This window comes from Falco punctatus (assembly GCF_963210335.1).
Source record: "Falco punctatus genome assembly, chromosome: 8".
Taxonomy (NCBI): domain Eukaryota; kingdom Metazoa; phylum Chordata; class Aves; order Falconiformes; family Falconidae; genus Falco; species Falco punctatus.
Genome location: NC_137588.1, coordinates 21,856,978 through 21,877,235, shown reverse-complemented (window position 1 = coordinate 21,877,235; position 20,258 = coordinate 21,856,978). Strand labels below are relative to the sequence as shown.

Sequence of the window (20,258 nt, the reverse complement as noted above, 5' to 3'; positions counted from 1 at the left end):
AAACTATGTAAAGAAATTTGAATTTTTTTTGTATCACATAGTAAGTTAATAGAACAGCCATATCCAGAATTTAGAATTCCTGACTCTTTGTTCTCTGCTCTTGGTCACTTTTTACCATGTATAATGGAGAATAAACTACTATATTTTGGGGAAGAAGTAAGTGCAATTGTTTATTTTTTAAAAGAAAATTTTTAAAAAGCAGAGACTTTGAAGCATCACCAGCAATAGCATTGACAGATTACTTGCACTAAATAGGATCTGAATTTCATTAATACCCACCTAGATGTAATTATCTATTTGCTCTGTAATGATGGGTATGTCCAGTGCAGCTGGTTATGGTGCAAAATAGAATACTGTTGTCTGATATACACTTGGCGAAGGAGATAGACATTTATTCTGAATTATTTAGATAAGCTGGTATCATTTTTTTCTGTCCTTTGTTATATTTTGAGACTTCTAGCTATTGTACTGTGATAACATGCCCTTCATTCAGCATGTTGCACACACAGTATGTTGGTCACTGGACAGTGCTGCAGAAGTTAAGGCAACTTGCAGTACCAGTCATTACAGCTGCACAGTTTCTGTTCCCATTGGATGTGATAATAGCACCCATTACCCTGCTATGCTTCATTCTGCAGCGTTTATCATAAATTTCCTGCCTGTCTGGAAGAATGCCTACTCTTTCCACATGGCCTTCTTTCTCACCTCTTTTCATTCCTCTTGGGATCGTTTCAGAAGCAAACACAGTACATTTTTGCCAATTCTCAGTCAAATATAAATAAGCATTTTACTCTTCTATCCATCCATCCCTTTATCTCTCTTCCTTCATCTCCCTTTTCTCCTTCCATTCCCGGTGCAAGACAAGTGATCAGCTTGCCAAGAATTAGTAACTGTTCCCCAAGAGCCTGGCCTTGTGCCCACTAAGCTGAGGGGAGTGTAATCTCATCTGAGTCAGTGTATGGGCCTGTTGCCCATAGCCTCTCAAGTGCTGCTTTGCTGGCTAGGTAAAGAGTTAGACAGTAGAGTAAAACCCCGTGTTACCATTGATGTGATGCAGCTGATTCTTTAGTAGTTGTTGAAAATGTGTTAATTTTATTCTGAATGTTCAATTAGAGTGGTAGTACAGTAAGTACAGCATTACCTCTCCCAGTGGCTGAGATATTGTGGCAGCATTCCTGAAAACCTAGCACAGATCTCTGTAAGAGTAGACTGGATGTCAAGTGGTGAATTTGTTTTCGTTTGCCTTCTTTAGCCACACTACTTAATTCAAGATCTTAAACTGAGAGCTGTACACAGCCAGGTGCACAGCCCCGCTTGGGATGCATTTAACAAGGGAAAAATACCTTTCTTGAGATTGTGTGGCTTTGTCCAGCTATCAAAATCTTTCAGAAAAATTGCTAACCTATTTTCAAAAGCGGAAGTGAACGCTTTGTTCCAAATTGTAGAGGGACCTGAGAAATGCTGACCAACGTTTTCTGAGAGGTAGAGCACTTGCAGCTTAAAGTAATTTCTCCCTGTGAGAACAAGTCCAGATGTTTCAAGTCAGATAGCCAAGAATCACATTTCCCACCATTCATCATGAAAAGATGGGATTTAACCACTGGGAGAGCTTTGAAAAATTCCAGCAAGCATGTCTGCACATTTAAGTGCCTGAATGCCTTTTTGAGTATTTGAACCTAAGATTTATTTGCACATATATCCTATAGGCACTTTCTCCTTTGTGTAATCCATTCTCATGCTGTTTTTTCCAATCCCTGTTATGTGTGTAGTTGGTTAAAAAGCTTCCATTGAATCCTTTCAGCTGTGGAATTGATGGAAAGTTGTCTAACCTCTCTTCTTTCCCTCCCTTCCTCGGTCTCTGCAAGTAGAATTCCTCTGTATTCTGCCCACTGACCTTAGGATTTTTTCCCCCATTTCAGACTTTTGACTTGAAATAATATGATTTATTCTGAGAGAGAAAGTTTATTTTCTTTCCTTCATTTTTTTCTATGTTTTTTCTATATTTTTCATTCAGCATCTGCTCAGCCCTGTGTGCTTAGACAGCCTTAGCTCCATCTGCACACCTAGTCTGCACGTCAGGTCACTGACCCCTCCTAGCATTGCTGAGCAATTAGTGAGACCCTTTACGCAGCTGTAATGGAGAGTTCCAGTCTTGTCCTTAGTTTGCCAGAACAAGCAGGTTAGGAAGAGGTCTGCTTTTTCAATGAAGACCTACTTCCCATATCTAATACAGAGTAGATGACTCATTTGCATGGTGAAACTGCTTTTGGAACCAGAAACACTCTTTTTTTGTTGTTGTTCTTGATGTCTTCCTGATATTTTGAACTTCTGCAAGAACAGACCATCTGCATCTTTAATGCTGCTTTTTTGACTTGACTGCTATGGAAGTCCCCAGGATTAAATTTGGTCCAGTGAATGAACATAGAAACAGAAACCTGTAGAAACTGCTTTTACAATTCTGGAGCATATAAAATTTTAGATGTAAAAAAACCCCAACAAACAGTTGGATATAAACAATGGTAGCTTTACATACAGGAGTTGTTGATTTCAAGTTTGAATTTCTTATGGTAGTTAGAACTGAAATAAATACTGGTGAAGTAAAACAGTGCTGACTACAGTTGTGGCTTGATATGCGCGAGAGCATCTCCTTGAATTATAAAGTGGGGTATTGCTGTGCTGTTTACAGCTACCATTGGCAGAACAAATTACACAAAGCTGAGACTGAAGAGTTTTAGCTGACAGAAGCAGTAATATGAGGCGGGGGTTGCAAACGGGGAAATAGTTTCTTTTTCTGATGTTCACTCCATAAACAGAAGACGGCGTAAAAACACAGCTGTATAGTAAGGTAATAGAACATCTTTTTCTCAGTAAATTATGAACCAAGTTTGCAGTTTAGTGTAAGAAGGCAAAAGTAAAAAGGTACAAAATTTATTATGAAATGCCCTACAGTATTAAGGCCGGTATGCTAGAAATCACCAGTTGATTTTTGACGGTTTATACACATACATCATTTACCACTAAATGTTGTATTCTGGGTTTGCTGTCTGTACATAGTTCTTAGTAGTACTACTTGAGCTGATCTTTATGTTGTTGGAAAGGACTGTGGCAAATGTCATTGCTTATTAAGAAGCTGAGCCCAATATCCTTTAAGTTTTCAAGCAGGAGCTGTGCTGCTCTGAAGCCCTCTGACAGTAGTACCTCAGCTACGGCTCTTCCTTCAGACCAAGCTGGTGCAGCCACCGCGCTGTGCAGGCCTTGGCTTGGTTGAATGTGCCATCTAGTGGCTAGCGGCTGGTAGTTAATTGAAAAAAGAAAAAGAACTTAAAGCCAATGGACTTTTTCATGAATTTTTACACCAGCAGGGAAAACGGATGGAGGTTGACAAATCCTTACTTTGCCTTCTTTTTCTCCCCCTAACAGGCATTCATAAATCATTATTTGTTTCCAACAGCTCCCTTGTTTCTGCTGGGTTTTGTCCACTCTGTTCTCAGGCTGTTTGCTGAGGTCTAGATTGAAATTATCTGCTATGGCGGAGTATGTGGGCAGAATAGTTACACAAAGCTTCTGAAGTCATATCCTAACATCACTGTTACCGCCTGCATCTGAAGTGTTGAGTCTCAATAACTTGATTCACATGTCTAGAACTGGCATTTCACAGAATCACAGAATGGTTTGGGTTGGAAGGACCTCTAAAGTTCATCTAGTCCAACCCCCCTGCAATGAGCAGGGACACCTTCCACTAGATCAGGTTGCTCAGAGCCCCATCCAGCCTGGCCTTGAGTGTTTCCTGGGATGGGGCATCTGCCACCTCTCTGGGCAACCTGTGCCAGAGTTTCACCACCCTCATTGTAAAAAATTTCTTCCTTATATCTAGTCTGAATCTACCCTCTTTTAGTTTAAAGCCATTACCCCTCATCCTATCAAACAAGTCCTACTAGAAGCTTTGTCCCCATCTTTCTTATAAGCCCCCTGTAAGTATTGAAAGTCTGCAATAAGGTCTCCCACTCCTGGTTGCCCTCAAGTATCCCTCTTGTCCACCTGTCCTTTATGTAACGGCTAAAACTTGCTCTTGCTTGTACATGAGCAGTGTGCAAATCGGATTTTCTGCAAAAAGTGGTCATCAGTACCTTAGTGGTTAGTGCAGGCACCCAGGATGTTCAAGACCCAGAGTTAAGCCCTTTGACTGGTTGATTATTTTGACTTTGGATTCCTGTTGGTGCTGAGGTTTCCACTAATAAAAGTTGGGACACTCAGACAAAGCCCCCAACCCCTCCACCCCTCGCCGCCTTAGAAAACCCTATTAGAGGCTGAATCCTGCCAAAACCCATCAGCTTTGAGACAGGGTTTGGGAGAGAGGCTTCAGATGGGAGTACCTAGGGAGTATCGCCCAGCTGTTGGTACACGTTCTTGTTGTGTCACATGGCAGAAGTAGCAACTCATTGTCACAGCCTTGGAACATGGTGTGAAGAACAGGGAAGAAGTTATGTGAGACAACCAACACCTGCCAGCTTTCTAAAAGAAGAGAAGAAAGGCACACTGAGGATCTTTGTTTTCTATATGTGATATTTGCAAAATGAAGTTAAAGGCTGAAAGTAACATTTTGATGTTGTTTCTGGAGACACCTGTGTGATTCAGTCTGAGTCACTATTACTCTGAGAACCAACTATCCATATGGATCCCATCTAATCAAGTACTTGTCATCTTGATTTAAAAAGGGCCTCTTTTAGATTGTGGCTTAATTAAAATGTTATTATTTTTCTATCCCTTTCTCTTCCAGGATATTAAATACAACATTGTTTGAACTTTATGAAGCTCTGGGCAATTTTCCTGCCTTGTGGGTCTTCAACGTGCTGCTTGTGATTCTTCAATTTCTGCACTGGTTTTGGTCTTACCTAATCATAAAGACAGCCTACAAAGCTATTTCAAAGGGCAAGGTAAGATAGCATGGTTCTGTTTCAAGTTTTGGGTTTTAACTTTTTTCATATCAGTACAGGGTCACTGACTTTTTGATTACTTTTTCTTTCTAATCTATAACACATTGCTGAAGACACACATTGTTTTATGTAAACTTTTCTTTCCTTTCATGGAAACTTTTTTCCACTGCTTCTAACAAATATTTGTCAGATAAGTTAATGTACTCTTTATAGTGATTACATTTATATGTGTTTCCACACTTCTTTTTAATCATCTGGTACACTGAACCAAACTCCATTAGGGAAATTAGATTAAAAAAAAAGTAAGCAAACTGCTTTCTTGGGGCTGCCAGTTCTGCTCTTCTTCTTTATAGTAGTTGTTAGCAAAGTGTTCATTTCCCAGCTGGTAGTGGTAGTAATAATAGTATAAATTGAAATTCTGCTGCCTCTGCTGGTGGCAAAGTTACAAATCACAGCCTCTTTGGGGTTTTGGTATTAATGAGGTTTTCCGAGGGGCTATGTACTTTCTTTCTAGGATTCCCACCGCAAGACCATTTGGGATAAAATTTAGTGTCTTGCTGCCATTATTACATTTGACAGGAAGATATAATTCACAGAAATGCTAGCCCCATTGCACTTGCTGTGCAAATACGGCACTTACACTTAAATGGTAGAACTAACACTTACAGCTGATGTAAAGTACAGGCATTTTGCCTTTAAAGAGTATAGCACATGAGTAGATAATTTAGACGTGACCGACCCCAAAGTGAATGGGATTGTTCTGCAGAAAACTGCTTTCTGTGAATGTACTGGAGAGCTCAGACTTGCTCTGGATGGAGCCCAGAATCTGCCACTCAGTCTGTTTGAAGGACAGTGCATTCATGAACTGTATTTTGCCTGGAAGCTACACTTCAGTCTCCTCTGCTTTTAGTGATTATTAGCCTCAGCAATCCTGTCTGAATGACACCAGTGACTTCAAAGAGTGCTTCATGCTCTCTCTTATTCTGCTTGTTTATCCTTTCCCTTGTGCTGTGCTGGAAGGCTGGGAAGTGGAACCCCTTGCATGTAAGTTTCTTTAAATGTACTATGCAAAAGATTTATTCTGTGCAATACTAGTGTTTGTCTGGGAGGGGGTAGTTAGTAGTTTCTGCTTGGTACTTTTATCCACTGTTTGTGTTTATACATTTAAATGAAGGCCATCTTTAAAGGCCGTTTTTACTTCTTGCCTATGCATTGCCTAATACCATTCGAAATCACTTTTGTCTGTAGTATCAGGGGTGCTGTTATGTTACAAAGATACAAAGAATCAAAGAGCTCTGAAAAGGAGGAGGACTCCTTAACCTAAGGAACAGCATTCACACAGTAAATGGGTATGAACTGTCAGGCAAAAGTCAGGTGGCAATTAGCAGCTTAGCTAATCCAACAATTAAGGACAGTCTGTTTCTGAAACAGCTTTCCAGTGACATGGTGGGACAGACAGTTGAGCTGCTCAAGTACATTTATGGTTCCTGTGATAGGGACTGAAGTGGACTATACCCATGATTTCCCAGCCCTGTTCTCATCACTTGCCTGAAGTCAGAGACCGGAGTTACCTGGTGCAGTGGGTTATGTTTCTGCCAGTACTGCTGTGTCCTACTGCCAGCCTGTAGCACCATTCCCTGGAGCCATGTGGCCTCTGGAGAATGAATTGAGGTCAGGCGGAGGAAGTTGGATCGAATAATTTGTCTTATCAGGTCAAAGATAAGGACCCTAAAGGAAGGACAGGAAATAAAGTTGTAGTAGGAGGGCAGAGGAACTGGGGCTAGGTTGAACTTGGGAGCTTGGATTGTTGGTTGCTTTAGTCCGTGCACAACCATTTGCCTTAAGCACTATGCCCTCATTTAAGCATACTACCTTCAATGCACCAGTGCAGAGTTCTCACCCTGCCTTTGCACGTGGCATATGTGTGTACAGGCATCTGTGTTTGAAGTGAGTCCAGGCAGGCAAAGGCAGAGAAGTGTGCCAGAGCTGAGATTGCCTTCAAAGCATGAAATGAAAAATGTTTGAATTCTCTGATTCTCTTGAACCGAAAATCCCAGTTGTTTCCTTACAGTCACCTACTGCTTGCTTCTTTTTCAAATTCTGCAGGTAGCAAAGGATGACCGAAGTGACATTGAGTCAAGCTCAGATGAGGAAGAAACAGTACCTCGTTCAAAGACCCTGCACAGCCCTATCACCACGAATGGGACAAGTGGTGCCAATGGGACAAATGGGTATCTTACTGGTGGCACTTGCTCAGAGGAGCATTAATCCTTGAGTTCAGTCACGAGACATGAACAGAATGAACTGTTTGCTACTGGAAGTAAATTATAAGTTGTGAATGCAGTTTCTTCATATATTTCAGCATCAGAAAAAATTAGGAGTATCAAAGCATTCTGATAGCGCGCTGCCATATTTCCTGTTTGTGAATGAAGACAACACACCATTCTGTATATGTAGGCATGCTGTATGTGTATGTAACTGACACAATGGGAGCAGTATTTTCACTTGTACTGTCTTTGAAACTTTATTTATTTTGTATTCTTTCAGGAACTTGTGGACAAAAGGGAATATCCATTCTCAAACTTTATTTCTTGGGATTCTCAGTGGTGGAGAGCATCATGCTCAGATCTCTTCTGTCCATCCCTGTTGCTTTTGCTGAATCTGCTATAAGTAATAGTTGCTTGATTTGTTACTTACAGTAAGATAGAACATAGCTTTATAGATACTAGAGCTGCTTCAGATATTTTTGCTATCTTTGTGTTTTAAAGTGCTGATTTTGAAATTGCCTATCAAATCACAGTGGCCGTTCCTCCAACATAAAGTTTTGAAACACTGAATTGATATTTTAAATAGTAGGTAATGTGGTAAATTAGCAATTCAGGGAAAAAACTGTGGTAATTGTGGGATATTATTTTAGCAAAATTTAAAATTCAATTTGGTGGCTAATTGCATTAGAAGTAGACTTGATTTGTGGTGCAAATACCCAAAAGCATTGATGTCAACAGTTAGCATAAACTTATTCTCACTTTTTTTATTTTTTTTTGGCCCTGCAGTTTTTGCTCTCTACAGATTTTAGCTTTTTGCAGAGATTCCATGTTGAAAGGTGTTTGTTCAAGTACACCATTGTGAATCCAGACCTCACTCCTGAAACTGTTCTTGCACGTTCAGATGGATGAGAGCAGGGGTGTAATGGAAAAAACAGCAGATGGAAAGTTCATTGCTTCATCAGACACAGTTCAGTCTAGGTATTGTTCTTATAATTATTGCCACTTTCTTGGTAGGGTGAAGAGAGAGAAGGCAGAATGTCATACATTACTAGAAGTAGTTTATTTTAAATGCACGAAAACTTGAGCAAAATTCACTTAATATAATTCACAGCAAACTTTGAACACTCAGCAGTATTTCATCACCTCTACAAATAAAATTAAGGGTGTCTGTAGAATAATTTTGCACTCCTTTCTCATCCAAGATTTACAAACTGTGTCCCAAAGAAGACAAATCAACACCCAAAATAAACATCTTTATATACATACTTCTTCCAGTCTCTACATCAAGGCTTGATGTAGTGTGCTAAAGATCATTCAACTCTTGCAGGACACTTCTGTGATTTGTGTGACAGCAGTGCCAAAAGTAGGCGAGGTTCTTGGGTAACAGACTCTATGCAACCTACTGTTCAACAGTATTGTGTATGTGCACACAGAACCAATGTGCTTTTAGACCAAAGACTCGTATATTAAAAAAAAAAAAAAAAAAAAAAAAAAAAGGAAGGAACAAACCAGGAAAAAAATGTAACCGTGTGTCTTCTATATACAAAGGGATTGAAGTGCTGTGTTCAGCTGGAACTCTGAGCCAGGAAAACTTTCTGATTCCTTCCACCTATGCAAATAGCAAAATATAGATGGTTTCTGATGCCGTAAGACATGTTTAAAGACTATTTTATACAGACTCCATTAAAGAAAGTTGTGTTGCCACTTCTTTCTTTTGAAAAACTGAGATTTGTCCTATTCTACTGGCCACTCTTGAAAACTTGTAAAACCTTATTGTCCATAAAGACACTTTTGTCTTAGCAAAAGATGTGCTAAAAGTAAGGGCAGAATGGCATGAATTAAAATAGTTCCTCCACTTAGTAGACAATAAAGGTAAGAAAACTGAAAAATTGTAAATCATGGAAGGAGAGCTGTCGGTTTTACTACCCACAGAGCATCTTTTGAAAAAGCCAGGTAACCTTGTAATTCAGCAGCTGTGTATTTTATATGTCCATAAGTACATCTGAGGGAGCAAGAGAATCTTAATTAAATCTCGTTCTCCCCCAAAAGTTTCTCTGCCTCTAGTTTTTCCTCATCTGTCTCCTGTGCCTCTGATTTCAGTTATCTGCAGGGTAGGTTATACATGAAAATACACTGATTGCAATAGAAAGTATCCCATTCACAGTATTTGAAGTGGCAGTTGTTTAATAATTACTGTCAAGATGATACCAAGATTTTAAAACAAAAGCATCCTGGGATATATTGAATGGACACTATAATTTCTGAAATCTGACCTGCTAAGATGGTAATTGAGAACAGCAGTTTAAACATACCTCTTTCATGGTGTTGATTACTACCTCCACCGGACCATTTCCCTTCTGGAAAGATGGTTACAAAAATGGCATTCTGGCAAAATATTTTGTCTTACATGGGTACAGAATGTTACTCTGAACTATCAACATACACAATATAGACATCATTCAATAATACTGCAATGTTGTTGATACCTGGACGGAGAACAGTTCCCAGTAACAATCACTGTGCAAGAGGCAGGAGACCTTTGGTCCCTGTTGGTCCTCCTCAGCTGTGCTCTGTAGTGTTGATTCTGATGTACAGTCAAGGCTACAAACCTTGAGGTGATTTGCCATTGCTGGCTACGTATGCTCTTAGTTTATCCCCACTGTTAAATAATGCAACTTAAGACTGAAACTCTTCCTTTGAGGTTTAAATTCAGTTGCATCTCTTATGCACTGAAGCATGTAAACAGTTACCATGGTTCAGCTGACTCCCAGTGACTTATTTATTTTCTACAAACCCGGCTTTTGGAGTCCATTCTTAGCAGCCTAGAATAAACTTAATACAGATACGTCTGGAAAAGAGGTGAGATGAGATATTTAAATGACCCATTTGGGTAATGGGATAAGAGTAAGGAAGCATTGAGAACTTCACTAAGCTTTGCTAAACAATCGCTACACTTTCAAGCTACAAGTTTTTTTATGAAAATTAAAAATTCACACAATTTTTTCTGTCATTAGTGGGAAAGGCCAAGTGTTTTAGTGATCATATGTGACGGTGTGTTTTGATTCATTGCTTTAACCAGTGGATGTCAAAACTTTGGCTTCATCTTCCACTCTGCAGAAAGAATGTCATGCAACTATTTCCTTTTTCATTTGAATTTGTTTGCTTCTCTGCTGAAGAGCTTTGCAAGGTGCTTTTGGAGGCCATCAAGTATTTAGAGGATAAATGCACATATTCCAGGAAATCGATTGGAATTATTCACATGCCTCATCTTGCAAGATCTTGAAAGGTTCTGTATATTCGTACCTTTTGTAGAATTGTCATTTTAGTCATTTTAGAAATGAGGGTTTGTACTCTATAACCTATTTGTCTTCAACTTCTATGCTCCCCTTTTATAGCACAGTACGACAGTGGTTGAGATGTTGAAGTAGAAAAATGAGGAAATTATATGTAGAGTTTGTTAGTAAATAGTAAGAATCTGTCTTCTCTCCCTAGCCAGCCCAGATTATAGTAAAATAGGATTCCGATCTCCCTTTCTTTACTGTTTCCCATACTGGCATATTTTGTACCAGAAGAAAAATATATGGGGGGAGGGGTGTTTGTGTCATAAAAAACGAAAACCAAACATTGCAGAAAATGGTAGAAATATCTGATCAAACAACAAGGGTGGAAGTTGGAGTCTTTTGGACTTCTATCAATGTTAAATAGCGCTGGTTCTAAAATGCCAAAGTGTCCCATGCTGTTTCCTTGTGGCTATTTTGTAGGTTTTTCTATGTATTATTTATTTTATTCTAGCAGAATTGGAACAGGTATCACAGCTTTCATATGCTCCTGTCTCAGCATGTGACCATTCTGTCTGATTGCCAATGCCAAATCCTTTTTCTGAGACCCAAGAACATGCACTAAAGCTTTGCTTACAATGAAGTGATTCTTGTCTTAAATCTATATCTGTTTCAGGTGAAAATCACTTGCTGGTTCTGAACAGGACACAACGGTGAAAGCCGTTACCCTCCAGAAAATGTCAGTGATGATTAGCACTGGTTGATTTAGACACCGTGTGCATTTTATGCAGAGTATTCTAGTAGGAAGCCTAATGCCTGTTTCATTCATCTCATATACTGCAGCCTTCTGTATTCTCAGAGAAATATGGGCTACCATTGGTTTTCTACAGTTGATGCTTTGGTATTTTTTTAATCTCTTTGCTATGACTCATTTTTTTATGTCTCCTGTTGTCTACTTCTTGTGACATTTGTGCAAGAGGAGCTATCAAATACTTTTTACCCTTCCTATAATGTAGACCCTATTTAGGTCTAACTTCAGTGTTCTGCAGACTACAGTTGCCTTTAAACCGTAAAGCAAAACCAGTTTGTATTACTTGTTTTGACTGGTTTTGATTTGGAACAGGGAACTAATGGGAACTTCAGTAAGACAACCTTATTCTTTTTTTCTTTTTTTTTTTGAAAAAGCACTAGTGGAAGTTTGGAAAAGTGGCATATGTGTGTAGCCTTTAAATAGTAAAGATTTCTGATTGTAGTTGCAATGAAAACACAGTGTTTTGAGTGTATCTGTACAGAATTCTCAGTCTTTGAAATTGCTTTCAATTAAAAAAATGGAGGAAATACTATGAAATGATGTTTTGGAGCCGTGTCAGTGATCACACATCAAACAAAAGACAAAAATTACTGTTACATGACCTAAAAGATCTGTACAACAAAACCCATTTTCTCGCTTCTGTTGAGCTTCATTCAGCTTCTTGCAGTCCCGGGGTTTAACTTTTATACACAAGCTCTCATATTGCACTGTGCATGTTGACTGCCTGTTGCAAGTCAGGGTGAGGCAGATGACACTATTTTACCTGTGTTTTCATGACAATCCTGTGCTTGAGCAACTCTTTCAGAAATGCAGTGATGTGTAGGACCTCCACTGTCCCAGATACAGTGATGTGCTAGCTAGAAGTTCTTTCATGTTTAACTGTTATGTAGAACTTTGGGAGTTATTTTGTGTTTAACTTGGTTGGTTTGGGGTTTTTTTAATATGGAAAATAATTGTTCCTCAAAAAATCTCTGGAACCAATCAGTATTGTGGACTATTTTAATTTAGAGACACTTTCATAATAAACATAAGTATTAGGAATGTAGTGTTGGATTTCTTTTCTATGAAATGCAAATGTTTTCCTTTGTTTTAGCTCAAAGATTATCCACACTGCAGACTCCAGCACGCTTAGAGCAGATCTAAGTATGTCTTTGCTGAGTTTGTCACTGTATTTCATGTTATTTCTTGCATGAAACTGTAACAGCACGTGTTAGGACAACTTCTCTTTATACAAATAAAAATATTTTTATTATGAAGAAAAGACATTTTGCTAGAATTTCAAAAGTAAAATTTTGCATGTTAGTCATGTCATATGTCCAGCTGGACCCACTTTGGAAAACCTGTCTTTTTTCAGTCTAGGTGGTCAGAGTTTCTTAAAAGTAGATGTTGACCAGATGTTTTGGGCTAAACTGTCAGTCAGCAAAGCACCACCTACTAACCACTTCTGGAAGTGAGAGAACAGGCCCACTCTCGTACAGTGGTTCTTCTGAGAAAAAGCTGCAGCTCTTGATTTTGCAAAGAAAGCTGCATCTTCCAGACCTCTAACATTAAAGCAGACCGAATCTGCTTGCTTATTTATGAGAGGATTCCATGTTTTTTCATTACTGATAAAAAGAAGAGGGGTAAATGGTGTTGCATTTTTTAAAAAAACAAGGAGCCATCTGTGTGTAGCAATGTGCTAAGCTGGAATTGATTTCATACGCTCACCGAAGTAAAGTCTACAAAATACCATTGTCAGGCAAGCTCTGGTGCAGCATTTAAAGGTGAAAAGGAAGTACTTAGAAATGGGATGCATGTAAAGATTCTTACAACTTCAGCAGAAAATTGAGGCAACATTTCTCATAAGACAAATACAAATTATGTAGGAATCTTCACACATCAGCTGAAGTTTTGACTCCAGAAGAGAAGTAAACCTGGGGATCTGCACTGTGTTTGAAGAACTAATTACTGTAGTTGTTAATATGCCTCCATGATAATATATAGAGAGATTCTTGTAGTGCTTTTAATATGGCATTTAAATTCTTATTTATTGAAGAAATTTAATTATGTGAAAAATTGCCCAGTTGTATGTCTAATGTCTTTTGCTTCCTATTCCACATATACCCTCAACTTAGCGCAAGGAAGAGCCACTGTGTACAGAAAATGGCTCAGGATAATGTGAAAAAGAGCAAGAATTCTTTGATGTACTTGCCTTTAAGTCTGTAAAGGTCCCTCTGTACAAGAAACACAGTGGTTCTCAGAAGATGGGAGGTCTGTTCAGTTTTAGAAGAGCTAAAAGGCAGTGTCACAGTCTCCTGTGGTACAGGTGAGTGGAAGAAATCCAAATGTGTAACTGTGTCAGATGGGCAAATTGCTGCATGAGTCAGCATCTCATCATGCTGTGATGGACAGAGGCTGGGAGGTTGTGTGGAGGGATTCCTGCTCCACGCCTTTAGTCCCAGCTCTGCTGCTGTGGGTGGAGGGTTACTGTTTCCCTAATTTATGCTGGTTTTTTGGTCTGTTTTTATGCCCTGTTCCACACCTTGACAGATCTTACACTACCTACCCGGTCCCTTCCCACCCCAACCATTCTGTGGTTCTGTGAAGTCAGTCAAAGGGCATGTTTCCATATAGGAAGTTATCCATCAGTCATAAAACTGGTGAGTCAATAGCAATTAGCATTGTTCAAAATGCTGTGACTGAAGAGGAAGGAAATAATTAACATTGATTGTATCTTCTTTCAATTGATCATTTCAGTGCATAGGCACATAAAAATACATGTACGTTCATATGAAAAACGACCACGCACTTGCATGACTAACACAATTTTTAGCATAGTCTGTCAGTCTCCCTAACAACTTTTAAACCTGTTGCTCCATTAGGCCAAATTTGAAAAGGAGAATCTGTTGCAGCTATTCTTACAGGGTACTAAAAAGCAGCAGCCAGGTAAAGGAGAGAGCCACAGATCCACGCTCTGTACCGGAGGAAGGGCAGGCAGAGTGCAACTGGTGTCCTGCAGCTTTAGTAGCAGCCAAGCAGAGGCTGAACTAGCACAGCTCAGGCGTGGGGTAAGGAAGAGCTAGGATATCGCTGTGAAGTTCAAGGACAAAACCACAGACCTGTGGGAAATCAGGCTTCCATTACCTCTGGTTCTGCTGAAAAATCTTGTTTATAAGCTCAAGGTTCTAAAAGGGTTCTTTGTGTACAACCTTTAGAGTGATTAGGATAATGACAGAAAGAATGGAGTCTCACTGTCTGGCAGTCAGAGCCGTTCCCCCCAGCCCTTCAGGCTACAATCCTATTCCAGCAGTAAAGCCTGGTGTAATTGGATTGCATCTATTGCTTTCAAAAAGGTAAGCGTATTACCATAATTATTTAGTATACTTTATTCATACAGTTAAAAATGCGATGTAATCTGCCTGTGGGACTAAGTGATTTATCTGTGCGTATGTTTGTTATATCGGGTTCGGCAGGGCTTTTAAAAAGTTGAAATCACTCACAAATGAGTTCACAGTGATTTTAGAGTATTACAATGACAGGACTAATTTAGACAATTTCAAGGTACTTATTAAATTCACAGTTTATTGAAGCATTAAAGAAGACAGTAATATAACAGAATTGGAATATGACAGAAGCACAGCACGACTTCCATGTCTTAATTTTCACAAGTGTAGCAAATACTTGTTTGCTTTTCATAATATGTCTAGCAACATACAAGAGGGTTTACGAAAAATGTCAACAAACTCAGCTTAAATACTTCCTCTCTTGGTTGAGTAGGTGTGTAATAAAACTGTTGTTAAGCAGGAGGACTTTTACAGTAATTAATTTCCTTTTCAAAATCGACCTCCAGCTAGCATACAAACAGCAGTTGTGATTAAATGCACTTAATACATATGTTACTCATGGTTAATATTGTTTTGTCTTCCCAGCAGTCCTTAAATTCACGGCGTATTTCCACTAAGAAATTCAACACTTTATTTTCCAGATTTTTACGTTATAGTACAAGATAAATTTGATAAGGTTCTGTCAGCAGTAGCTGACAGTCCATGCATTTCAGGCTTGACTTTTGGTAGCTAAGTACAGGTTAGCAGTTTGAAAGGGAAAGCTAAGGGCTGGGTAAACTGATTTACGTAAAAAGAAAAGCCCTTCACTGAAATCTATGTCTGCCTTAAGATAAACCTGATCCTGCTAATAGATGGAGCACTACCAGCAGCTGCAGGGCTCTGGCTGATTGTGTCCAAAAAGCTGCACAATGCTTTTGAGCTCAAGAGCTTTCCCACATGCTCTTTGAGGCATTTCAGTTGGTATTTGTATGCTGTTACACTAGGGTCCCAATAATTGTATCTGTTGCGTCAGTACATAGCATTATCCTACTTGTCCTTAAAATTGGATATTGCTGTACTGTGCCACTTCGTAACAAACAGAAAATTCCTAATTGCGATGTAACAGGTGCAAGAGATCCTATAAGCACTAAGTGCATTTGATACAGGCACATTTTTGAGATTTGAAGACAGATCTTTAGCTAGCATAGAGGCTGTCACAAGCCAGCTTAACTTCATATTTTATAATGATCAAAGAAACAAATGTGTTGTGTACCCTTTCCTAGCTTTTACCTGCTTTTGGAATGTCTGGCTGTTTTAGAGGAAGTAAGATTTGCACCTGATCTGCCTTCGCAAATATTAAGCAAGTTTATTATTCAAACTCCAAAATTAGTTGTAAAGGTTTAAATTGCACACAATAAACATTTCAAACTTTACTTCTTGCTTTAGGCATATCTACAGAACATTTACAACCAGGCACATCATCTTTTCTAGCAAGTAATTCCTAGAAATGTAAATTCCAATGCAGCAGTTGTCGTGTATTTTTATGTCCTGTGCATAGCAATCTTGGCAAAGTAATTTTGTTAGAAGCAGTAAAACATCCACTCATGCCTGAGATGAACAAGAAAAAATGACAGTAAGTCTGAGCATTTGTCTTTCTTACTGAGGGCCTATTTCAGTTGTTTTCTCCTGTGATGAATAGTTAAATAGAGATCATTACAACATTAATCCATTGCTAGTAGATCAAAATTTGCATGTCTGCAGCCATTCAGTTAAGTAGTTGATTTTACTGTTGTTTGAAGAATGATCCAAAATGACTTTAGATGACAGTGGACTAAAATACTGTTTTCATTTTTCTTTATTTAGAAATTAAAGTAAAACATGGATAAATGCATACTTTCACAATACAGCAAGGAAAGAAAAAAAAGTGTGCTTGACACTAGGAAGAGAGGTATAAGCTGGTTTTATACAGACTGTTTACAAGATAAAGCAGTGAAAGCTTTTCTGATGTTTGCAACAAATGCAGAAAAATTGTTAGTTTCTCTGACTTTGAGCTGGAACTCTTCTATACAGTCCAGAGGAGGAGAACAGGAAGTCACTAAAAAGACAAGTTTCCAAAATATTATTATAAAAAAATTCATTAGGTTTTTTCCATGCTTATGAAATACAAATGTAGGTTATCTTTGTACATTTCAGCTTCCTTAAGTATTTTGAGTAGCCTATTAAATAATTTTATTCCAGCAAAGCAAAAGCCTCAAAGAACACATAATTTTATTATTTTTATTTTATTTCCAGACCTACCACTCAGTGCTGTGCTCCTGCTTGAATTCCCAGCATTTCTCAGTAATCCACAGCCTGCTCAAAAATTGAAACACGTTCCTAAACATTTTTGTTGCTCTGCAGACAGGATTTCTGTTGCTCTGCAGGCAGGCAGATTGAAAACTGATGTAGTGTCCAGCATGTGATAAACTTTTAACTTCAGTACAGTTTAGATCTGAATTAGTAAAACCAGAAATCTATTCAGTCCATACCTAAAGGCAGAGCAACAGCAGCATCTGTCTAGAAGCTACTCAGCACAGTACTCAAATCACCACTGCTCTTCTTCATAACTGCAGATCTGTACTGCAAAAACAGCTTTCAGATACGAAAGGCTGTACCCTTACAGAATGGGAATGCTGGATTTCAAGTTTTAATCTTCCTCATGTCACATAACTTCTACCCTCTAGGCTTCTCAAACAGGTTGGAATATGCCTGTCAGCAGAAACACCCACTCCAGCAAAAACAGAAGCAGCAACAAACCACAAACTGAAGTACCTATCTCTATATTCTCTTCTGCTTTGTTCAATACAAAGTAAACTGCAACTCCACAGACAGAGGGGATTGATGACAAGCAGTTTTATCTTCATAGAAATTAAAAAGAAAAACCTCATTTAAAAAAAAATTACCACTGCAAAATTCTTGATTCAGAAATTGGAAGATAAAGATTAAAACCAAACCACACTTTACTTCTTTCCCCTTTCTTTCAAATAGGGGCATTAGATTCTGTCCCTTTGCTTAAAGATTCAAAATTCCCATACCTTCATAATCTCCTTGTTCATTTATGGAAAGCGTAAATACATATGGCTTGTCAGGATCTTTGTGGTCAATGTGTCTGAATATAAACTGTAATTGTTCATCTAAAACATACACAAACAGAATTAATTAACACCAGTAACCTCTACTAAGAGAGTCACAATGATGACTAAAATCACACTAAAAGCTGCCGTTTCAATTAATATTCTTAGAACACTTACAAATTAGGCAACCCTAGTCTCTTTTGAAAGACAGGTGCATTTTAACACACCGTATTTTGCTATTTGGGAGACACTGGTAATACCTTAGCTAAGATAATCCTGCAGTTGTGTAAGCTAGTATGTTCTTCACTGCACAATCCAATGTTAACCACTTTGTATTACTGCACATGAAAACTACAGAAACTTACTGTGAATTCTGCGTATCTCCAATCCAAGCCGCTCTTCAAACAATGCTTTGAACTTGCATAGTCGTTCCACTCTCTCCTTAGTGGCTTTGTTTTTAGAAGATATTACTAGAATTTTAAAAGCCGCCGTAAATATCAAAGTAAAACAAGCACAGTACAAATATTCAGAACAGTAGAAAAGCCCATCAAAAGCAAGTGTAGAAAACAATTCCTCCTGTAATTAAGAAAATTTACTTGTCATTTACTTGCTTACTTTCCTTTTTCTTCAGCAACTCTTCTTTAAGCTCCTGAATGCTGTCAGTCAAGTCCTTCCTTTGCTCTTCTTCTTGATTTAGGTTAGATTTTATTTCTGTCAAACGCTCTTGATTTTCTGACACGTGCTGGCTCTGCTGGAGGATCTCTGAAAGCAGGCAAGAAAATATGAACATATACAGTTGATTAATCATGTCCCTGCTATTTAGTGTTTATCTATATAGTTTGAGATGACTTACTTGAATAACACTAGTGAAACACATGCTATATCAGCTGAAGAGAGAAGTCAGCATAACTAGACTAACAGCATTAAGTAAACACTTCAAGTGAAAGTTATTCAAAAAAGCTTTTCTTCCTTCCCCCCCCCCCCCCAATACTTCAACCAGATGCAAATTGTTTCTGGTGCCAGCACTATATAAATAATGGACAAATAATTTGACATGAAGCAAGAAATGGAAACTCTTGATTGATATTAGAGCTGCAGTTATTTTTACCTGATATTCTGAATTTTAACTACAGAATTCAGAGAAGTTAATCCTAGACTGATAGACTGACTATAATTATTACTAATACAGAAGAGGCATAAATAACCTAGTATTTAACTTTACTAAGCAATCTTAATTTACGTTTTATTGCAGTCAGCAAGTTCTGGTACTTTGTTTTAAATACTTAAGCACCAAAACCACTATACTGAACACTTTTACTAGACCTTTATCTTTTCACATCATCAATGAAGTTTTCCAACTGCTTTTGAGTTGCAATTTACATCCTGTAACCAACCAAATACGTTTGAATTCATTGTAACTTCATTCTGATGATGTTACTTACCTTTTAAAATGGGAAGATAAACATATTATTCAGCTGTATTAAGTTAATTTTTAGAAATGCTAGACAATAATTAAAAACTATACTGTACCTTTGCTATACTCGTGAATTTTATCAATCATCAGATCTCCTTCTTTAAGCTTCTTAGACCATTTCTCTGTAATGGAAAATTATTTGTTATCTGAAAAAGTTTGAGGATAACTTGGAAAAAGTAGAGGTAGCAGGAACATAAGTCTTTTTACCTGAAAGCATTTTTACGGACTCCTTGCATGAATCTCTTAGTGCTAAAGTCTCACTGATCAGTTCAGTGTCATAAATACTTTTTAATTTGGTCCAAAACTCCTTCATTTCTCTTTCGAAGAGGATTATTTCATCTTCTGTCTTTATATTCGCCATAATGCTACAACAAACACCTAAGTGAATAAACGTAGTGTCAAGACACGCAAGACAGTCGTAGCGGTTGTAACCCGCAATTACAGGAGAAACCTTCAGGGCCCTTTCTACCCCCTCGCACTGTTAAGTCCTCTTCCCAGAGCCGCTTTTGTTGCTGCCGTTACCACAATAAGCAGTAACGGCGGCAGCCACGTTTCTCTGGCTATTCCACCAGCAAGGGGTTACCCACAGCGTCAGGGGGAGGCGCGGCGCTGCGCCGTGCCCGGGGCCGCCACGGTACCGACAGCCGGTGCCAGGACCCCGGCAGCCCCCGGCCGCACGGCGCACCGCTGCCGCCCACCGCTCCGCTGCCCTCCGCGGGGCCCGCAGCGAGCGGGGCCTCTCCTCAGGGGGGCACCCCCCCTCTCCATCCGACCAGACACTAACGGCGGCCGCCACGGCCCCGCAAACAAGCGGCGCTCCACAGTACCTGCCGAATCCTGCCTAGGGGAGCGGGACGGGGCAAAAGGGGCCCCGCCGAGTCAAGGCTCACCCAAGGGAGCGGGACGGAGCGAGAGACACGCCACCGAGCCCGCCCGCACCCACCAGCTTTCAAACGGCCGGCGTCTTCCCGCGTCCCCAACGGCTGCTTTCTAACTGGGCGCCGCCTCTCGGCCGCCTCGCAACAAGCGCACCGCTGATAGGCTCAGCCGTCCTTCCCGCCACGACTAGACCCGCAGGG

At 39.3% G+C, this 20,258-nt stretch overlaps 2 protein-coding genes across 5 annotated transcripts in view; one reads left to right on the top strand and one right to left on the bottom strand.

Moving 5' to 3' along the window:
* CERS6 (ceramide synthase 6) overlaps nucleotides 1-14,961 on the top strand; it is a 131,166-nt gene extending 116,205 nt beyond the window's left edge. The window contains exons 9-11 of one of the 2 annotated variants that reach the window (XM_080398970.1): nucleotides 4,778-4,934; nucleotides 5,955-5,978; nucleotides 7,041-14,961. In XM_080398970.1, the coding sequence (XP_080255096.1) occupies nucleotides 4,778-4,934; nucleotides 5,955-5,978; nucleotides 7,041-7,202 (343 nt within the window). In that variant the 3' untranslated portion in view covers nucleotides 7,203-14,961. The remainder of the gene's footprint in view (nucleotides 1-4,777; nucleotides 4,935-5,954; nucleotides 5,979-7,040) is intronic. The other variant, XM_080398971.1, reaches the window with a different exon arrangement.
* A 1,468-nt stretch (nucleotides 14,962-16,429) lies between these two features.
* On the bottom strand, nucleotides 16,430-20,235 carry SPC25 (SPC25 component of NDC80 kinetochore complex). Of its 3 annotated transcripts, none has more exons than XM_080399048.1 (7): nucleotides 20,123-20,235; nucleotides 19,387-19,544; nucleotides 19,236-19,301; nucleotides 18,321-18,467; nucleotides 18,071-18,175; nucleotides 17,667-17,765; nucleotides 16,430-16,687 (listed from the first exon to the last, which is right to left on the bottom strand). In XM_080399048.1, the coding sequence occupies exons 2-7, from the start codon at nucleotides 19,538-19,540 to the stop codon at nucleotides 16,554-16,556; spliced, it is 705 nt and encodes a 234-aa protein (XP_080255174.1). In that variant the 5' UTR covers nucleotides 19,541-19,544; nucleotides 20,123-20,235; the 3' UTR covers nucleotides 16,430-16,553. The 3 variants fall into 3 exon arrangements, with proteins under 3 accessions (XP_080255174.1, XP_080255175.1, XP_080255173.1); XM_080399049.1 differs by having other exon boundaries at nucleotides 20,070-20,165; XM_080399047.1 differs by having other exon boundaries at nucleotides 20,007-20,155.
* Nucleotides 20,236-20,258: the final 23 nt, after the last annotated feature.